This window comes from Neopelma chrysocephalum, unplaced genomic scaffold, assembly GCF_003984885.1.
Source record: "Neopelma chrysocephalum unplaced genomic scaffold, ASM398488v2 Primary Assembly neopelma1_147, whole genome shotgun sequence".
NCBI classification, from domain to species: Eukaryota; Metazoa; Chordata; class Aves; order Passeriformes; family Pipridae; genus Neopelma; species Neopelma chrysocephalum.
Genome location: NW_020897809.1, coordinates 3,776,258 through 3,798,435, shown reverse-complemented (window position 1 = coordinate 3,798,435; position 22,178 = coordinate 3,776,258). Strand labels below are relative to the sequence as shown.

Here is a 22,178-nt window from a genome sequence, read left to right as displayed (position 1 = left end):
CAAATTCACACTGAAGGTGAGATTTCATTAGCAGTCTTAACTGTATAGTATTCAGGAAGAAGACATACATTGCATATATCAGAAACTTATTTTTCAAAAAAATACAGAGCTGGAGCTAATAGTTATAAAAATATTTATAAAAATGTAACAGAAAACTGGAATTTCTCCTTGTTTTTTTGGTTTTTTGTTTGTTTTTTTTTTTCCCACAAGGAGCTTAGTAGAATTCTGTTCACAATTTAAGCTGATTTAGTTGTACCACTTTATCATTTGGCACAGTAAGAGATCTGCACTTCCTGTAACATCCTTAAAGTTACTGGTCTTAGTTCCAAGATGATTGTTTACAAAACATATTTCTCAACAAATACTGTGAATGGTGCCTTGCTTTTATTTAAAAAATTACAGCCAAACTACATTTAAAATGAAATGTTATTCAAAATAACTGCATAAGCTGATAATATGGGAAGAGATCTTTTTAAATTAGAACACAAGTATCTTATTCAGTGAATCCATTTTAGTTGGGACTTAAATCTTAATTTTATTATCTTCAAATGTGTAAATTAAGCTACATGATCTTTCATGGCTGTTTTCTGTGTCAATCTAACTTTCAGGTACTGACTTTTAAAAAAACAAACCTAAGGGAACAACTTATTGAATGAAATTGAATCCATTGATTAGTTTGTATTTATTAAGTATTGCAAAATAACTTCTGACTAAGCAGCTGTCAAATTATAAATTAAAAGCTTCTGTAGCCAAAGTTTGGTGGCAAACAGAATAAACTTTTTTTCAGAAAAAAAATGGAATTTGACACCATTTGAACAGATTGTAAAAAACCTTGCTGACTCAGACATTGGCTAGAGGGACAACTGCAGATGTTTAAGGCAGATATTCGTACCTGGTGGTGCTCGCTGTAAGGCAGTGATTGGAAGCCCTGCTGTTAACTGAGGGAAAGGACTTGATTCACTTCAATCTCTGCATAAAGACAAACAAAAACACTGAAGATGGAAGATGACGGCGAACTCTGCTCCAAAAAGAGGCAGGTAAACCTTCTCTATGTATGTGATGCCTTCTTTTGAAATGAGGGGAAGAACAGGAATATTTCAAGTCATAGGTGATTGATTAGCTGAAAGGCACAATTGATCTGATGTGAATGTGTGTTTGGGAGAAGCATGGACTGCGTATTCTGTACCTTTTAATGGCAAATCATTTTTATTCAGCACCTGTGCTTCTGAGATTTTCCTTTAAAGGTATTCAGTAAGTGTCTTAGTGTCATTTGGAACACAATTAGCATACTCAGAGTAATATAAACAGGTGAGACTTACCACAGTCCTGTGCAGTTGAGAGGGGAAGCAATTTGGCAAGGTGGAAAGCTGAAGTTCCTGCATTTGCAGATTTACAACATGGGTTTCCACTCTAGGCATGCAAAATGGGAATTGTCATTATGCAACTGCAGAGGATTAACTAGCCACTGGTTTACATAACTTATCACTGAACACACACAGACCTATCCTCTGCCATTATGTCAAGCCCTAAAAATACGAGTAAATAGCAAGGTATCTATGCCAAACTGTATGTGTCTTAGTTCAGGTACACATCGCTGCACTGAGTAATCAAATAATCAGGCATTTCTTCTGAAACATAATCTTTTCTTGCACCCATAGACACCTTGCAGATTCCTCCCTTTCTAAACACTTAGATATTTTCATTGCTGTGAACTGCAGTTGCTTTATTAATTCCAGCCTCACTGCTGTAAACGCTGAGGCTCCTTCGTGACATTCCTCTGACGCAGTGCTAGAGAAATGGCTGAAAGGTTTTGTTGCTCTGGGGAAATCATTAGGTAACACCAGTCTTACCATTAGTTTCTCTTGCTGACATCTGGCTGCTGATATTGAATTCCTGGTAAAATTGTTCTGACTTCTAGCAGTCAAGTCATGCTTAGAACACGTCCAAGATATTCTAACATGCCCTGTGGAGCACTGGCAGTCTGCTAGCTAAAATTAACCATCTTATTAACACCTTATTGAATTGCAGAACACAGGCTGATAATTCCAGTGTTTTACTTATTTAACAGAATAATAGAGTGTGATTATTCCCAATTCTACCAAGACACTAATTTTTCTACACATATTTCTATTTATGTATTCAAAACCAGTTAACTGTAAAAGCTGTTTGATGTAAGAATTTGGAAGTTACTAGACCCGCCAGCATGGCTTGAACCAGCAACAGTTCTACAAGTGGGAACACCAGCATTTCCATGGGAATACCTTGCTGCAGATGCTTCAGACAGTTGGAGGTCTCTGGCTGGGGACAATGAGATTAAGAAAGAAAAGTGACCAAACCCACATCTTTTGTACACACATTTCAGTTCAAGTTGCTTTAGTTTGACAAATGCTTTCAAAAGCAGCAGAAAATAGCAGTATTTATAAAACTGCATTATATTTAATTTATGTAAGGTTTTGTACATCAGAACTTCTGATGTTGCAGCAACTTAAAATCCTTTCCAAGTGTCTGATTTCAGTTAATCTGCAACCGAATGAGGCAGCTATATAAATACTGGAAAACTGTAAACTGGGCTTGGAATATGCATTTTCTATACAATAAACACAGAAATTTTAAGGAATAATTAAAGAATCAATACTTTTAATATTATAGTTAAAATGAAGAGTTATTGTAGAGAGAACACATGATATCTTATCACAGTATTGTAACTTCAGTCTCAATTCTTCTGTCATCCAAGCTCCAAAAAGCCCCCAGTGTTCAAATATGAATATATTTTGTAGATTCACTTTTTCAGTGAATTTACTTCACTGTAAAAGACTTCACAATGTCTAATTCTTTACTAATGTTTTCTGTCATTACAAACACACATAAATGAATTTGGGGACTTAAAATATGTTCTAATTGTTGAAAGAACTTCTAGTTTTCTGTATTGAATAATTAATATGATTGGCAGTATTTTAAGGGTGCCAATTACCATATAATTGTGCATATATTGATTACTTTTTTCCATGGACTTCTTTAGTAAAATTGAACAGGTATTCTATGTATCCATACATATGTTCTCCCTTAAACTATTAACTACATAGAACATGGTTTGAAACTAAATTTCCTTCCTTGTTTACTTTTGCAAACAGTTTTCTCATAAAATAGCTTATCTGCCCTAAAGAGTCTCTCATCAAATTATTAAAGGCTAAGGACTAACAGCAAGAAAATACAGTGAGGTCAGCATATTGTTTTCTGTTTCCTTGGACAAATCATTAATTAAAAAAAAAATCTTTCAGTTCATTCTGCCAAATCTGATGTGCTATCAGAGGTCGATGCTCAACAAAATAAAAGTCTGGGATTTTATTTATTTTTTTTAATGTTTAACTTCTGTTGCCTTACAGGTGGTTTTCAGAAGTGGGTATACCACAGTAGGTGGAACTTTGAAAACTATTCATTGTTATTTCACAAGATACCAAATCCAGAAAGCTCCATTTTGGCTCCCTGGAGTTTTTTTTCTGTAAGCTGGGAAAATGCAACAAGTGACTATAGCTGGGTAATCTACACAACCACTTCCCAGCAGATAGCATGAAAAATATTGATGTTTTAGGGGATTAAAATAAAATTTTCCTAATTGTTTCCATAGATCTGTATCTAGGGAAGTAATAATCCCTTTTTTTATATGAATACTCTAGTTGCTTTTTTTCTTTCTGGTTAACAGCAACCATTCATAAAAGATGTGCATGCTCTGATACTATAGACTGATACTATATTCCACACATCCCCTCCCATTCTTCAGACAATGCAAACAGAATTTAACCATTGGAGCTTCTTGGTGAAAAAAAATATTAGTAAAAGGACACCCAAGTATAATAAAATTATTACACAGTTTTATTTTGAAGAACATTTTGCATTTGTTTTAATACAAAATGATGTAGGTCAAGAAATAATTTACAAACCTTTAAGTTCTTATCCTGGCATTTGAAATAAGAATGATTTCAGAGGAAGTCTGTAAGCTATTCATAGGAAACTGTCATTATGTACAAAATGCTTATTGACATGTTTTAAACATCACATTTGTAAAAATGTGAACTGGATTGCTATCTAGCATATGAACTACAGGTAAAACCTGATAAGATAACTTGTTAGAACAAGTCATTGTTATCCAGTGCTAACAAAATAGACAGTAGCTTTCCGTGTGTTTTAATTATCCTCCAAGGTCATTTCAGCCTCAAAGTCATTTCAGGGTTTTACTGCATTGTGAACAATATCGAAGCCCTCTCTTGATTGCATAAAAATAAATCTTTGAAATAGTACACACAGAACAACAGAAAGGTAGAGGCAATAAAATAGTATACTTTGTATATCAAGGTTTTTGGTTCTGTGTAGAATCATTTTATCATATTTCTTTTCTTTACGAGCAGACAATGTAGTACTGAAGTAAAGCATTTTAATTTCCCTGTGAAGTATTTTCTGCCCAAGATGCTTACTGTGTCAAATTAGGGTATGTAGGTATTACACTTAGTCTCATGACCATACCTTGGCAGAACTTGCCAAGTTGTTAATTTTTTTTGCATGGGATTAATACAAAAATAAAATTAGAGCTTATTTTTCAGTCAAAAAAGTTGAAATAACTTTAAATCTTTTACCTTTCCAAGTATAAGACTTAAGTAGTCAATGGTGCATCCCTTATGCAGAGAGATTCTTTTGACTCAATTATTAAAAAAAAAAATCTGTTCTGTTGCCAAGTTCAAACTTGACACTTTATCCCAAAAAGAGATTTACACTGAGAGGTGGCTCTATTTAAATATTTATGCTATAGATCTATATATTCCAAGTAAAAATACTTCTATCTAGAATTCTGTGGAGAGTTACAATAATTAGGGTCCATAAATATTGCTGCAGTTCAATTACGGTACAATAATTACAAAATATAGAACATCTCTTTACAAATACAAATCATTGTATATTACAATTAATTTACAATATTTTCTACTATATAATTTTTAGCAAACTATCTTATCTAATTCTACTATAACCTGGTTGCAAGTGCATTAGTAAGAATGCAATTATTCCAGTATATTTTGCCCTTAACGTGATAGTCATAAAACAGACTATCTGAATGATATTTTCCTATGTAAACTGATGTTACATATGACAGATTATTCTTTATATAACTTCTTTTTCCAAAGATCTCTAACAGGTAGAGCATGACAAACTGCATTTTAGAACAGCATTAAGAAAAGAAATCAGGAGGCAAGTTTGAAAACAACGTTAGAATGGATATGCAATGGGTAGCTGATATGCTATTGAGCACTGAGGTAATGACATTATTTGTTGTCATCACTCATCTCATGTTGCTGTTTCCTGCACAATTTTGTGCCAGACCTATACAGACATTTTCACTGACAAAATCCTGCTCTACTATAAAGGACAGCAGCACAAGGTTGAAAGACAGGCAAGATATTACACCTCAGAATCCTGCTCTAGCCCTCAAAAAACTGATTGTCACAATCTGCTTGGTTTCAAAATAACCTTATTCCTACAGAGGAACTGAAGGCTCTGCGGGAGGAGACTTGACAAACTGCAGCTCTGATCACATTTCGGCAACCTGGAGATAATAAATTTATTAGTTATGGCTTCCTTGAGGTGTGACATCACTCGTACAAAACTTTGATTGGTTATTCACTCCAGCTAGTGCCTAGCATCTTTAAACTATGAGGCACTTTTTCTGTTATTAGAATCATTTTCCTTGCTAAATACTATAAACTTGTAATGCATATCATTTCATCAGCTAAGTCTTCTTCATATCGTCCCGTTTCCGGTTCTTCATCACTATAGCCAGGACCAAAATCTTGAAGTTCATAATCTTGTCTGCTTAAAATTGGAAACATATCCCCGTTGGTCCCATTGCTAATATTTCCATTGAGAAGATTACTTGCTGCACTTTCCATCTCATCAATAGTCATGTCACATGCATCAGCAATCTCGTGTTTCGTAGCAGAAACAAATTTAGGGTCCTTTGCATACCTTCCTAGGCCTTCAGATATAAGTACCTGGCAGATGAATGGGAGAGAGTGAGATACACAATGGAATCAGAGAAGAACAGACAGATCATAACAAAGCTTCTTGTTTGTGGAAAACACTAGAAACCCCATGCTGAATCACTACAGCAACTCCCATCAAAACTGCCTGTGTAAAGAACAATTAAATCACACTTTGAGGTGTGTGATAGCACAACTGATTTTGCAGCACATCTGACACTTCTCTTCAGAAATTTTGTGGTAGTCTTTGATAAACATGAATCATCAGGCTGATACAGTTAATATATCTCAGATGGTGCAATTAGAACAACTGCCTGAAATACAGATTTTGCATGTTCTCAGTACTTTAGAGTTCATGGAAAAAAGATGTTGAATTCCCATGCGCTAAAACAAGTAACAAAATGTATTGTTTAGCTCATAGCAATGGAAAAGAAGTGATAGATAGAAGCAACAACAGTAATTATGATTCAGAAATGCTGTACACTCTTTATCTTTACATCTTTTTTAACATTAAAGGAAATTCCTAACATTCTTTAGTACACCTATAAATCAATCTTTGTAGTTGTTACTTACCCCTCTGCATTTAGCACACTGATTCATAGAGTTTTTGATGTTTTATTCAGATTATTGCAAAAATGGTGATATATTTCTACAGAAACAATGAAGAAAACAGGCATATGCATCATCTCTTCCTTATTGCCCTTGTGGAGGGATACTCCAGAACTGATCCTCATCTAGAAAACTTAGATTTCAAAATATTGAAATATCTTCAGTTCTCGGATTACTACCTCACTGATGTTACGATTTAGATTCAGCAGAAATCCTTTACTATGCAACTCAAAAAGTTTCACTCTTTACTTAAAGCCAGCTGGGGGCTATGAAACTGAAAAAAACACATTTTTCAGAGAGCTATTGTGAACCAAATGATATGCTTTTTAAAGCCAACACAAAAACTGAACAGACAGACACTGCTGGCCAGTTCAGAGGTTCCTGCAATACTCACCGCTTCTACCAGACTGTCTGCGCTCCTCTGCTTGTCACTGTGTTTATGCCTAAAGTCATTGGGGACAGTCAAATTGGCTGGTGTAAATGTCCGGTAGGAAATGTCAGGGTCATCCGTGTACCAAGAGCTCCTGTGCAGGGAAGGCAGGCTGCCATTCATGTGCTCTGTGGAATCAGCCCTGTCCACCTGGATCAGAGGGGTGTAATACGGAGTGCGGTCCCTGTTGGGAGGGGTGGCAGGTGGGGTAGCCCAGGAACGCGTTGAACGACTTGGTGAGTGTTTATGAGCTTTGCTGGAATCCAGACCTGCAACAGCCATGACCTGGTGAGGCGAAGAATGTGAGAAGTTAGTGATTTCAAATGCTCAGTGATACCCATTTCTCACTTCAGCATTTAGTTCAATTTTGCAGGCAGCAGCTTTGCAAAATTAACATTTTCTGATGTGTAGTGTAGAACAGCACTGAAACTGGTAAACTGACAGGATAAAGTGCTATTTTTTTCCATTTTATGCATATCACAAAATCTTTTTGCTTATGCAATATATTCAAGAAAGCAAAGTATAGAAACATCCCTTCTGTCCTGCAGGGACAGGATAGGAAGCTGTCAGCATTATCCAAGTCAGGCACTGAGCCCCAGAAGACGTGTATGTGGTACTTGCAAATTCTCACACAAATGGAGTTGAGTAACCCCATAGGCAAAGATTAATAAACAGCTGCTGTGTCATGCGGTCCTGGTCAAAATTCTTTAGGGCATCCCCACTCTTTGTGGGCACTTCAAGAGTCAAAGGAACAAGCTCCTCATTCTCAATGTTTTGTACAAGGTCAGTGTTCTACTACAAGCCTACACTTGGCCTAGAAGTTACTCACAGCAAACACTCCAATACACTAGTATTGTTTCAAACAACAGTGAAAGTCAGAAGTACAATATAGAAGCTGGAAAGATCTAACTTATTATTAGTTAAGTCAGAGTTTGTGTTTACCTGCTGTTGCATTAAATGAAGTGGTAAAGCAGTGCGATGGTGAAAATTAGGAGAGAGTGGTATCTCATCTTGGCTACTTTGTCGGCGGAGGCATTCAAAGTTAAAGGAAGATCTTCTGTGTGCTACAGGGAAACCATAATTCATTAGGAACATAAAATATTTTTGCTCAAAGTCTGTTATTTCTAGAATTCCAGTGTGAGTCAACTATAACACAAACAAAAACAGATCCCCAAGTAAGAAACAACTTGTGCTAACAGAAGTAAGCAGCTGGTTATAAGATACAGGATAGATTCATCAAATGAGCAAAAGCAGTCCCAGGTAGAAATCATACAAGTAGCCTAATATAACCGAATTTGAGTCAGCTGTTTCACAGAACAAGCTTTTGTGATGCACCTGACTGGTTCAGACACCCAACTGCAGAGGTTTGCCATAAACTGCTGTGAGTTTCTTCTTTCTTCCCCACCATTTCAAACTCTGGATTCTAATGAATCAGACTTCCCAAAGCAAATACCAAATCCCCAGTTCCTTGGAAGCCATGTGCAATATGAAAAGTCATATCCAAGTCAAAGTTGAGTCATGCTGTCAATTCCTACTATTTATTCTGTTACTCAGGACAACGACCAGCCCTGATCTCAGCTGTCACGTACACTGTAATTCATGTGAATGCTAGAAAGGAAAAAGTAGAAATCTGAATTCAAACAAGACGTTTGGCTGATGTGGAAATGTTTCAGCTGGTCTTGGTGAAAACCTGCAGAACACTGGGAAGCTTCAGTGTGAAGAAAGCCTGGATGCTGAACAGCAGCTGAAATCCAGATACATCCTCACAGCTGCAAGCATCATAGTGGAAAACTGGAAAGAACCTGATTGTACCAAGAAATGATACAAAACTTTGCTCTCTTGAAACTAATTGAAACTATTCTTGGTATCTTTTTTCCAATACCGAGAATTTTGTGAACAACAGAGTTAAGTGCCACAGACACTTAATGCTGGATACTAACAATCAAGGTTTTTTAAGAGCTATTGGCCTAAAACAGGCACCTGCAGGAGGTGATTCAGTCCACTTAATGCGAACTTTGTCTCTTTCCATTGTCTGTATGGTAAATTCAAATACAGGAATGTTAGCCTTAGCTCCTGATCCTAACATGCTAAATGTCCCAATACCAAAACAAATAAAAAGCAATCCAAAAAGTCCCCTCATCCAAAACAAGACACTTCTTTGCACATGCTTCTCTGCAGAAAAGAGTCTGTAGGAACAACTTAATCATTTCTCAGTACACTTCTGGAAACTGCTTCAATACTTTAGTGGTGAGTTTGGTATAAAAACATCTCTAAAGCTTGACATGGAGCTCAATTCACTGCAGTTCTCAGCCAAGGCACTGTATGTTATGTCAGCATGGACTGAATCCAGATGCCAGCAGCAATGCTGCAGATCCCTTTTTTTCTTTTTTCTTTCCTTTTTTATGCAAGGACATTAAGGCTTCCTCCCCAGACCAAAGAGACCATACTCTAGTTAAAAATAATAGGTGTGAGCTTCTTTTAAAATCTGCTCAGATACCAAGCCTTTATAATTTCTCAACTGTGTTCCTGAATATTAAATAAATGGTTATGACAGGAGGCCTGACCATGCTCTTCTTATACTGGTGAGTCAAAGGACTTCCTATGGTACCCTTGTGCAACTTAGATCAGAACTAGCTCCTCTTATCCTAGGATATCAAACCCTCTTATCTAGTACATTTATCTAATCTCCTGTAGGAGAGATAAAAAGTGCAACTTCCTCTAAAGAAATGTCTGCCCAACACCATCATTAAACCTTATCAGAAAAGTTAAATGAATGCCAAAGACTGCAGTTAGAGGAAGCCTTCAACCCTTCTCTCACAACAGTTTCAAGGGCAGACCCAAGAGGATTTTTATAAGAAGGTTGTTCTCCTGCATCTATTTCTTTGTCTTAAAATTCCTCTGCTATCATAAAATCTTGTTGGAAGATGTACAGGGGTCTCCTTTCACAGTCTCTCCTTTGTCTGAAGTCTTTTCCTTCTGCTGCTGGAAGACAGCTACCAGCTTTCTGGACATTTCACTACTGTTCATCTGAGTTATTTACTCTCTGTAGTACCAGACTCATTCTTTTTGCTTTTTCCGTCTGTGCCCCTTAAGGTCAGAATGCCAAGTAGCAAAGAGCATTACCAGTCTTTTCATAAGGAGTTGAGTGCCGAAAGTGTGTATCCAACACTGACAGTATTGCTGAAGAATGCTACCTTTATTACATGATGACATATTTTGCTGCTGCCCTTTACTAAAGCTTTCTGTAGCTTTGGAGAGTCTGAGACTGTGCCTCAGATACATCATGATCTCACTACACTTGTCTCTGAGACACTGTTATCTTTTAAATCTATACCTGCATTTCCTTTAAGGTGACTGAAATGGGAAAGGACTGAAACTCATTTTCCCACTCACGGGGTCCTTGCAGTCATCCTTCCACAGATAACTGGACTGTGGCTCTGGCTCCTACCATCATCAGAATGGAAGACAACTCTCCACCTTAGAACAAATAAAATGTGGAGACTTCTAGAAACAATCCTGCGTTGTCTTGCCTGGATGGCACTGGTTAAATGCACCACCCAGAGACACGTGACAGACCTGGCTGTGCAGCCCACACCGTGGGCACTGCACAGTGCTGAGTGTTGTTTCTCCTGCACCAACAAGAAAGACCCATAAAAAGAGGTTTCTTTTGCACTTTTGTACTTCCTCTCTATGAAGTGTCAGAGGTCAAAGACCAAAAGTCCAAGAGTTTTGAGCCTGTGCCTAGTTTCAGCAGAGGATCAGCATCGCTGATCTCTGCAGCATGGCCTGGAACATACAAAGAGAGAATTACAAGATAAGAAGCATGAGAGCTTGCAGAAATGCAGATAAAGCAACATTGTTCTTGAGATAAGGAGAAACCAAGGGAAAGATCTAAGGAAGAGAATAAATGAAAATTAAAGAAATAGGTAAACATATCTGTTGACAATGCTAACTCAATCTATAAACTGAAACGTTTTCTCCCTCAGAGGAAACACAGAATATTAAGCATTGTTCCTGAGATGGCAGAATAAAATATGAATGTGAATCTGAAATAAGATGCTTAGCTCAGCATAACACTTATTTTTCACAGCAACTTGTGAAGCATGTTAAAAAGCTAAAGGCACTTCAAAAGTGAGGAAAGGAAAAGCCAAAACAAAGTTCACTCTAGGTTCTCTCTTCCCTGAAAATTATCCTAGAGAGACTGGCACTGATCAACAGCAGTGCCGCACATCTGTAGGTGTGAGTAAAGGGCACATGGATTGAAACCCCCTGCTCAAAGTTTCAAAGCAAACTATTGCTGCATCCCACCTTGCTCTTTCTTCATTTATCAAACCAAGTTAAAACTAGTAATGACACTGGTTATTTTTATATTATTGGATGAGTGAGGCAAGAAATACTAGAAAGACTGACTTGTAAGCTACAAGCCGCAGATTCTCTGGCCAGTCTCTCAGGATGGACAAATATTTCTGCCATACACAACATTGCACTGGCAAAAGTAATCAAGAAATGTCATGTTTGAAATCCAAGCTGAAAACAAGCCTTTTTAAACCGGAACATGTCTGAATGCATTTAAAGAATTCTAGATTTGCAAACAAATTGTTCTTAATGTACTTACGTGGTGGTGTTGGAGGTAGCAGCCGTCTCCTAGGAGATCTTTTTGTATCATAGCAGATTTGTGAATCATCTTCCTCAAAAAAACCATGTGGGTGATGGTAACCTTTTGATCTCTCAAAATCTGAGTCATGGCAGTGATATCTACAGTGGTAATCATATATATGCCTGCATTTAAAATACAATCAAGAAAATGTTATTTTAGTGAGTATCTGTAAATTGATCTATTAGTTTTCTTCTAGAAGACTTTCAAGTCTATTCTTTCTCCAGCAAGATAATTAAATACTATGTTATATAATTGCACCACTCAATTTTAAATTCCAGTTTCTGTATGATTTTGAGATAGTGGGCATACACCTTTGTACTAGTACAGTTACACAGTCAGTTCTCAGGTGAAATTTTTATCAAATTATATTTTCAATCAATTTCTTCTTACCAGTACAGGCTAAAATGTAAGACCTGAGTTGCACACTGCTTAAAAAAATAAACTAAATACTCTGTTCTACTGCTGCCATCTTCTCTTGTGAAGCCTGAGTAATGTGTGGGAGCACAGATACTCAGAGAATGGATTTAAGCCTTTTACATTCTGGATACTTGTCATTTAAAATCACATCTTGGAAAGGTGTTATTTGACTCTATCATATAAAAAAAAATTAGTGACCTGAGAATTCCGCAAAATTTAGCTTTCATGCAAATCCTAGCTTTTATGCAAACCAGCAAGATGCAGATTAGGGTGCCAATCTTGCCAGAAATCAGATGGTGAAGACAGTCAGTATAGGAGGAGAAGAAGAGTTAAACATGTCTGGCACTGGTGCATATGCACTTATGGATGTAAGACAAAATGGTAATAAATTCCTCTGCTTCTGGGATGGACTTCAAAGCAAAAAAAATTATCAACAGAAGTAGAGGTTATTTTTGTTATTGAATTTATCCAGCAGAAGGGAAACATAGGAAGGAAGAAAAATACATTCTGGTAAATGCATATGTCTTTTTACAACATAAGGAGAAGATGGATATTACGGAATTAAAAAAAACCCCACAAGATATTTGAGGAAAAGGTGCATTTGTTTTTCTTTTAAATAGAAAGTCCTTCAAGTATTACCAAATACAGGTTCTGTTCCTTGACAGAAAACACTGGAATGATCTTATATTTGAAGAACTACTATCACAGGAATATCAGAACTTCCACCCAAAGTAGCACCCAAACACTGCCTGAACAACAGGAAGCCTGTTATTTACAGACAGGAGTAGTCCCAATGCAAAGTCAGGACCTGCCCTGTTGCTGAAGCCATTGCTGCCCGAAGCCAACAGCACAGTGCTCAAATCAAATTTGGCAATGCTCAAAGCTGAACTAACTTGGGAGCCCATCCTAAAGTTAGAAAAACTCTCTCCAGTCCATTTCTGAAGAAAGTATAGGAAATAAAACTGCAGAGAATAGCTTAAATTCAGCAAAATTAAATCAATGCCTTTTCTTCTTAAATCTGAAATTAAAATATTGAATGCAAAGATGATATGAGTTAAATACACTACCAAGTTCATAATCAGTTCAAAGGAACTTTGTCCTTCCTTTGAATTTGGTACAGAAGTTTTGCTGGAGTCAGCACATGATGCCAAACACAAAAAATCTTCTGTACACTCTCTATTCCTACTCATCATTTTACTTGCCAGCAGTTGTGGAATATTAACTTCATTAGAGAGTGTAAGTGTGCTTAGGGAAGGCTCTACAGTATCTAATTTATTGAAATATTTTCCTAGTTTAAAATATATCCTCACCTGTTTCCTGACAACATACTGTCATCTTCATAATACTCCTCTCCACTGAAATATTCCTGCTCTCCCAAATAATGATCATCATTGCAATAGTCTTGGACTTCATGTTCTTCACGGCAAATAGTAGGTCGACGCCCATCACCAGTGTCAGATCTGTAAGTAGCAAACAAATACTTATGTTTTTTCTATTTATATCAATTGTACATTCTTTATTTTACACACAGTTCTTTTAATCTGCTTCCAAAGGAAAAAGCATCATTAAGAACTCTCTAGAAGGTGGTGTCATAGTAGTGCAGAGTAGTGCAGTTCAGAACATGAATAATGTATCTGTTTCTTAAAGATTATCTCCCTTTATTTCCTTATAATACAAACAGGGAAATAATAAGGGGATGCTCAGGGAAGTCAAATACGTTTAAGACATTTTTGCAAAACACACATTCAGTCACTTGAAGAAGCACAACCTCTCTTAAATGTGTGAAGTTTGTGAAATGGCTCAAATATTAATGAGTTCTCAGTGAGGTCTGCCAAGAAAAATCTGACATGGATATGCAACTCCAGACATTAAAACCAGCACTAGATGTCCATTTATGCACTTCAACTAAAAAAACAGATCCTGTTCTAAAAAGTTGTCTTGGAAAATATTAAGACATAAAATCAGGAAAGATTTTGGGTCCCCTATAAGTGGAACTGTACACATTAACATTTATCAAAGCTAACACCAGTGGTTTTCCAGTCTTTGCAAGTAAATTTTTAACAAGGGCCATCATCAGGTGTGATCTTTAGCCTGTTCAAAACTGCAGAGACCTGCCTGGACTTTTAAAAGGACTTGAACAACTTTGAACTTGACCAGAAGTTTGTCCTTTTAGAACAGGTAGTGGAAAATTTGACTTAGAAATCGTCACTTAATTTATTAATCATATGCATTGTCATACAGTTAATTTTGAAAAGCAAAAGGAGAAAAAGGAAAGGAGAAAAACTGCTTTGCCCCCTTCAATTATGTCAGAACAATATCAACTCACCTAATGTATGTTTCATAGTAGCGTGTTCTATCCAGGTAAGCCATGAAAATGAGAAAGAAATTTTAAGAACAAGTCATTAAGAGAAATTCTTTGGTAATTACAATATCTGTGCTGTAACTGATAACTTCACTTTAAGGAAAACTGCTACTTTCAAACCTTTTCCAAGCTATTTTCCATACATCGGAGTTAGATTTTAGATAAATCTCATACATCGTTAGGCAACAGAAATGAAGTGTCAAATTAATTTCACCTAGCATAAGTTTCTTATAGTGTATTTGTAAATTTATTTAAAAGCAAATAGGTATTTGTGAGTTTACCTCCTACTGCTTGGCCGTCTGCGCTTCTCGTGATCAGTTCTGGAGTGTGAACGGTAACTGTTCTCAGATCTGTGCTCACGATTTCCAAAACTTGCGTGTTTTCCATGATGTTTGGACACGTTGGCATTATTGAGATTGGCATTTGTTGAGTTTGGAACATGCTTTCCTACTGAGTTGTGATGATGATGATTGTGGTATACAGAGTTTCCTGCCTGATGATAGATATTTTTCTCAGTATCACTTGCAGGTGGAAATGAAGGCCGCTGAACATGTAAGGGACGGTGTGTGGTGTTGATCTGTTGAAATGAGTCTCGTCTGTCACTGCTAATATGGTTTATGTGGTTGCCAAAGAGGGCACCATTCCTCTGTTTTAGGAGAAGAGAAAGAAAAAATTATATCAGATACCTTAACAGAACATATTTTTGACAGTGACAACTTACTTTTCTCTCCTACATGCATACAAAAGTAGCAATTCAAATAATCTGTGATTTTTCTTTCTAGTTTTATGATGCTTTAGATGGGATCTCCTGAAGTGACACAGATGTGATTGTGATAATGACAATATTGTATTTCCGAGTCAAATCGACATTATGCCGTGATCATTATTCTTTTCCATACAACTAAATGTGACATATCCAGTTTTCTCCACATTTTATTACGCAGGAGAAACCTAGATTCCCATACATGAACATGCACCAACTTCCTCAGAAAGGGACGTGTCTGCTTCGTTTTTGAGAACACTCTGGTGGAATTGTCTCCTGTTCTCCCAGAGCACCGGTTTGCAACAGGCGTCACTCAGACAGGATGGAGTGCCATGCAACAGCTTGCAAGCATAACTCAAGTAGGTAACATTCAGCTTCAGTGCTTCCATTCTTTCTTCTTGCAGAGGTACAAGAAAGAGTAGTTTACTCTTTACCAGCCCTGAGAGTGTAATGGATGGTGAAAGAGAGAATGAAGTGCTAAGTTATGACCATGACATGCAGCTCTCTTTTACACCTGACCCAGATAATGTAGCCTCCCTGTCTAGCCAGGTGTGGGTCTTGGATGACAGCAGTCTGTCTTGAAGCTCAATCTAGAGAAGACAGGAGGTAATGATGGTTGGCAGAGAAATGCATCTACTGATGGTAGCTGGGGCACTGCCTCCAGTGCCACATCCTCCTTTTTAGCAAAGGACAGTAGCAAGCTATGGGGCTTCTGATATAATTCCTGTAGAAGCATGTTTTACATCTGCTTCTTCTGAAATGCTTGGGAAAAATTAAGTTTTCTTGCTGGCTGACAAATGGTTTCCAGATTGCTTCTGATTATAACACCAACCGTACGTGTTCGCCATTAGGACTAAATAGCGTAGAAGAGGAAAACTAATCATTTTTATAACTGATTCTTATTGATATCCCTCATGAGAAACTAGAAATACAATTTATATTTATTTGTCCTGTATGCAATTCCAGGCATTCATTTTTAAAGATGCAGCTCTGTGTCTGTTGTGGTTTGGCTGCACAGAATTTCATTCTCTTCTTCCTATCTACCACTGCAGAAGTTAATACAATTCCAGTTTACACCATGCCACTATCAAAATTTGAGATGGCAAGGTTCATACATTTTCTTAGGATTTGCCTAAGGAAAAATAAGAATTAATGAGAAAGAATTAGGGGCAGGAGAGTCACCCTGCAGGAGCTGCTTCCTAAATTTATGATGAAATGCAAGTGTCCTGGTAATACCATTTTTATAGATTTATACATAAAATATACTTATTTATAAAATATTTATATTTTACTGATTTGAGGGGTTTAGGTACATATATATTATTTCATATTCAAGGATAAGCTTGTTCTTTAATCTCATATTATATGATAAAACAATGCACGTGGTTGTGTTCTGACATTACTTTATAAACATCTTCCTCCTCCTCTGGATTGTTTTCCTCTGGTTCATCATCTTGCAAGTCACAGGATATAGCTCGGCGTATTTCAGGGCCAATATCATGAAGTGTCCTTAGTCCTGCCTAAATCAATGACAATATCATAATACATTAGGAATGCAAATTCTTTGTCGCTCTTTAATTTATTTTAAAGGACAGTTAACAAGTTTTCGTATCCTGCCATCCACACAGGATGCATCCTACTGTTGAGTTTCTTTACTGTTTAATAAAAGGCTTATATATTCCAGTACAACCCTGATGAGGTGATCACGTCTTTATTATCAGTGTAGATACTGACTAAAAGACCACGGATATTTATGGACCCTTACAGAAATAGGATTCATCTTATAATAAGGTATAAGTAATCAGCAAGAACTCTAATAAAATGCATTTCAATGAGATGTGTATTAAATGTTTGCAGCCTGTGTCCACAAAGGAAACACAAGGAGAGTTTTGCTACAGCAACAGCAATTTTAGCAGAGCTCAGATGGAAAAGAAAGCAGTGAAATAATTCCAGCTCATCTACACTGCACTTTGGTACACAGATATTTGATTTAAAATTTTAGTTTAGGGCAGAAGACCATTTAGCTACAGCAGCATGGACCTTAGTGTACACCAGTTCACAGTCCTCTCAAGTCGGCCACCACAAGCAACCTTTAGGAAAAGGGAAAATGTTGAGACTTGTCAAGGACAGACCTGCACGTTAGAAACAGACCTCATACCCATGCCAAGAATTCAGGGCTTTTGTACAGGCCTGCCTTGCATCAAATAGGAGACATTTTTCCTGTTTTAACTCTGGTCCAAAGCAAGAAACACAGTTTTGTTCTTCCCAACTCCTTTTTTTTATCTCATCAGATTCAGAAGAAATCAAAGATGTGTTTGTTTAACTCTTTACTACATTACACTTGCACTACTAAAAATCATGCACAGCACTTGGCCCAATTTTTGATTATTATCTAAAAACCTGATTCTTTTTTTTTGCATTTTTTGAAGGTTTTCCCAGCCCATCAGAGCTTTAGTTCTATGGCACAACACTGCCATTGCATGTTACTTGCCCTGGGGTGGCATAAGGATGTGTAGAGAATTTTGTTTGTGTTTCAGAGCTCCAGCTGGAGCTGAAGGACCTTGGAGGGCCCCAAACATGGCTTGGTCCCATTCTTGCTGTTCTCACACACATTCCCAGGAACATACCACTGCATTACAGTCGGATTCCCACTCAAAACAGAACAAGCTGGTTTGATGAGGAGCAAAAAGGCATTTATGCAGTGTGGGCAATCAGAATCCGGAAAGGGATGAACCAAAAATTTTTAATCCAACAGTGTAGATTTACCACAGGCTGCTCTGCAGGTTTCACTCATCCCAGTATTTCACCTCCTGAAAAAGGTGCCTGACTGATCACATTAGCTACATGTATTTGGCAATTAAATTTTCTTCCTCAGGGATGAACTTTGAGAGTTACGCTATAAGTGAACAAGGTTCTAAAAATCATTTACTAGTGAGTTAATATACAATACACGTTTCATGAATACTTTGTGCTTTCTCCCACTTCTCATGCTACTTGCACAGTCAAAACCTCAGCAAGGTGGCTAATGGTTGTCATTTTGTAAGGTGCTGAAGGGAAGTAAAATTAACACTATAAGGTACAGATTTTCAAGTAGAAGACCAAAGGCTTCTATTTATTTAGCAGAGGCAAAGGCAGTATTTATTTAGCAGAGGATTGCTATTATTTTTGATCATTAGCAAGAATAGTCACTTGCATTTCACATTCTCTACCTGCTTACTTTATAGCAAAGGAAACTAAAAAGAACAAAAAACCTCAAAGCTACAGTGACACTTTAACAGAAAAATAAACTTGTGAACAGAATACAATGCAAGAACTACTAAAATGAGGAAATAAGGGTGCAATAAAATAGCCGAATGGACCTAGGCTACAGCAGTGAACACAAGAGACACAGTAGTCAAGTCTTGTCCCCAGATATATTCATCCTCACAGAGCCCATCTCCCAGTGCTGACACTGAGTGCACTGCCCTACAACCACACAAAAGCTCTGTGCTTTCAAGTCCAACCCAGACTGCCCTGGAGCTAAGCCCTCCTGTGAACACAACACTCTCAGACAGCAGTATGGTAAATTTTAGCCCTGACAAAAACCACCAGCTCATATTCCTGCCTGCCAAATTGTGACTAAGTCTCACAAATATATGCCTAGGACCTGAGACAAGCCACATTTGACAGCAACATATTGAATAATGATTTAATTTTGATTACATTTCCAACTGCCTTCTGGCTTACTTCTTAGTGAATTACCCCTCCTTTACTCAAGAGAAAGCAGGCAGCCTCTATCATCTCATCTCTCTCCAGTAACACTAATTTCCATGTAACAGACCTCTTGCAATGACACATGGGTGTTAATGTTTATGTGCATTTACCCTATACCTTTCAGCAGATTTTGTTTTCATCACAGACATTGGAAGATGAAAGAGTCTATAACAGATAACACATGCCAGAAACATGTTTAGGCACCAATTCTATAGGGATAACATTGATCAAAACTGCATGATTGAACTATCCATGCTGTTCTGCCAGAGAACATCTGTACTTTCTCCTCAGGTTTTTCTATTTTTTTGTTTCTTTAAAATAAAGGAAGAAAAGAGACTAATATGTTTGATTGCCTCTAATTCTATTCTAGAGATTTCACTAGAAGTTGGCAAAAGAAGTTAATTCTTGTTCAGACACATCCTTTCTCCAAAACTTAATTTTTAATGCCTTCCTTGCTTCATTTTTTCCTTGTAGGCTTAAGATGGCATGAACCAGTCCAATGGTTATTTAGCAAACCAGTGATACACAGAGTGCTGAACAACATAATTACATGAGAAACCCAGGCATGCCTTTAATTAGGCTTTCCCATAAATGCACAAGATGACTTCAAATGAAGATGGTAATTCTGTGCAGCTGTGCTTCAGGAGGCACAACAGCACCTGCAGTGTCATCAAGATGGCACAAGGCACTGAGACACCAGTGCTGGGTCCTAAACAGCATCTGAAGAGACAATGAATGATGCCCCTGTCTCCAACACACCATTGAGATGACATGTATGTGCCTTCAAATGCTGCAAAAACAGAACTGCAGGAGTCCCTTGGGGAGAAAAAATGTCGAATGGCCAATAACTGTATCCCTGTATTGGTTATTTAGAGACGGAGAGACTCTCTAAGAGGCTTAAAAAGCACCTCACACCAAAACATCAGAATGTTTTAAAGTTAAACATTTAAATATTTTGAAAAGATTGTCTATAAAAAATGCCAAATACATTTTAAATCAATTTTTCCATGTCTATAGTATGCATAAAACAGTAACACCATTTTAAATACATGACTTATGTTAAGAAATCTGTGTATAATGCAAGACTCCAGAGTCATGACTTCTAGAAAAATGTTTAAGTGCTTATAAATACTGGAACCACAAAAAGATCATTTTCCCTGTAGCTAAATTCAGTCTACAAGCATTGTGAGATATGGTCCAACATACATATAGATGCAGTTTAAGCTTAGATTAAGAACTGCAAGCACAATACCCTTATTTAAATAGTAAGAATCATTATCATCTAAACTATTTCCAGTCACATAAAATACACAATGCTCCCTCTTTTGAGGCATCTTAGAATGATATCAGGAAATGGAAAACACTGGTAAGCTTTGCTTCACAGCCTTTAGAACAATGATGTATATTTATGTATATTGCTGTACAAACTCACTAGATCTGGAACAAGCATAAACATTTATTCTAAATCCTTAGGTCTTCAGAGGTTCAGAGTCCTGAAAGCCTAGGACTCTAAAAATGTTCAAATAAACCATTACATTTGTAGCTAATGAACACGTTTTTACTATCTGCGTATTTTATAGCAGAGAAAACTAAAAAGAACATAAAATCTCAAAGCTACTCTGACAACACAAAAATAAACTGAGGTTAGTACAAACAGAATACAACACAAGAACTACTAAAATAAGGAAATAAGCGTGCAGAGAAATAGCTGGATAGACCTACACTATAGCAGTGAACATAAGAGACATAGTAGTCGAGCCGTGATTCTCCAGAGCTGTTCATCCTCTCAGAGCCCGGCTCCCAACACCGAGTGTGCTGCTCCACAACTACACAAAAGCTCTGCTCTCAGTCCAACCCAGACTGCCTTGGAGCTAAGCCCTCCTGCGAACACCACATCAGCATGGGAGCACAATTCAATGGAACTGGAGCTACAGATTAACCCCTCAGACGATGCCTACTAGAGGGTTGGGGTTTTTTCCTTTTTCTATTAATGTTTACTGTGGGGTTAATATCAGTTATAACATCTGCAGAGGGAAAAGAGCATAATTAATTTAATCTGAAACATGATTCTAAAAATCAAGTTCAGCTCACTAAATCAGTGCTATTGTGTAGGAGGCAGGGGAAATATCTTTTAACTTTTATTTCTGTGTATTAACAAAAAGTGTTACTTGTAAATAAATGCGAAAAATAGCTGCAAATGTTACTTACACTGTTAGTACAGTAAGTATAGTAAGTATATACAGTAAGTACAGAAAATATAGTAAGTATTTTCCTAGGAAAAATAGTGTAGAATTAATTCATTGCCCCTAAGTACCAGATGAAAGTAATTAAAATTCTTCATGCTTCATTTAACATTTATTTTATTAGCAACGTGACTACTGTTTGGCTCAATACAAATTTCCATCATTACAGAAAGACATCTCTTTCTGACCCAGAAAATATATTTGTTCTCACTGGATAAGTATCAGTCAATAGCATAAGAAAGGCACCTTTTTTCTTGTGACCTAGGAGCATGTATAACATCACAAAAATGGCAGTAGAGATCTAACATAAACTGGTCATCTGTCATTTCAGAGCCACTTGTTTTCTTCCCTTCATAAGAGGTGAAAACCCCGGGTCTGCAAAAGACAGACAGTGGAGTTCCCAGGGATATTGTTATCGCAGTTCTGAAGATGTTTTTGGTGCCAATATGCAAGTTTAGAAAAACTACTGTTGGTTATAATTTGAAGTGTCCTTTTCTGAGTGAGGAGGAATTTGAAACTTCACAGCAAAAAGATTTTCTTGACTTAATAGTCTGAGCAGATAATCATTCCCCTGAGACCCACTTCACTTTCTGGGCTGCCTCCTCCTCTCTGACACGTACCCAAACAGCAGCTGTGCTGGGCTAACAGCAAATGCTACATCCTTGAGGAAAACGTGAGCTCTATAGAATAAAAATCACACCAAATGAAGTTATTGTGTGGTAAGAAGGGGAATTCCTGCCTGCTGCATGCTCTGGTATTCACAAAGCAAATCTAGTTTTGCAGGGAGCTCTGTTCTAATTTTCTAACTCAACCCAATGCCTATAAGTCATTCCAGAGATAGCAGCATGAGAAGTAAATGTTTTAAACAGTTTTAGCAAAAAGCAAGGCATCCAACTCCTTATCCTAGATTATAACTAAAGG

The 22,178-nt window shown here is 37.1% G+C and overlaps 1 protein-coding gene and 1 long non-coding RNA gene across 13 annotated transcripts in view; one reads left to right on the top strand and one right to left on the bottom strand.

Moving 5' to 3' along the window:
* Positions 1-3,847: 3,847 nt before the first annotated feature.
* Positions 3,848-22,178, bottom strand: part of CACNA1D (calcium voltage-gated channel subunit alpha1 D) — a 171,754-nt gene continuing 153,423 nt past the window's right edge. For 11 of the 12 annotated variants that reach the window (XM_027701085.1, XM_027701088.1, XM_027701095.1 and 8 more), the window contains 8 exons: positions 16,665-16,781; positions 14,780-15,144; positions 14,463-14,489; positions 13,447-13,596; positions 11,678-11,847; positions 8,005-8,126; positions 7,027-7,347; positions 3,848-6,035 (listed from right to left, as the gene is read on the bottom strand). In XM_027701085.1, coding sequence (XP_027556886.1) covers positions 5,742-6,035; positions 7,027-7,347; positions 8,005-8,126; positions 11,678-11,847; positions 13,447-13,596; positions 14,463-14,489; positions 14,780-15,144; positions 16,665-16,781 — 1,566 coding nt within the window. In that variant the 3' untranslated portion in view covers positions 3,848-5,741. The remainder of the gene's footprint in view (positions 6,036-7,026; positions 7,348-8,004; positions 8,127-11,677; positions 11,848-13,446; positions 13,597-14,462; positions 14,490-14,779; positions 15,145-16,664; positions 16,782-22,178) is intronic. The other variant, XM_027701094.1, reaches the window with a different exon arrangement.
* LOC113976168 lies at positions 13,487-21,653 on the top strand. The gene is made up of 3 exons (XR_003537022.1): positions 13,487-13,598; positions 15,443-15,620; positions 19,489-21,653. It is a non-coding gene; the product is annotated as an uncharacterized LOC113976168 (long non-coding RNA).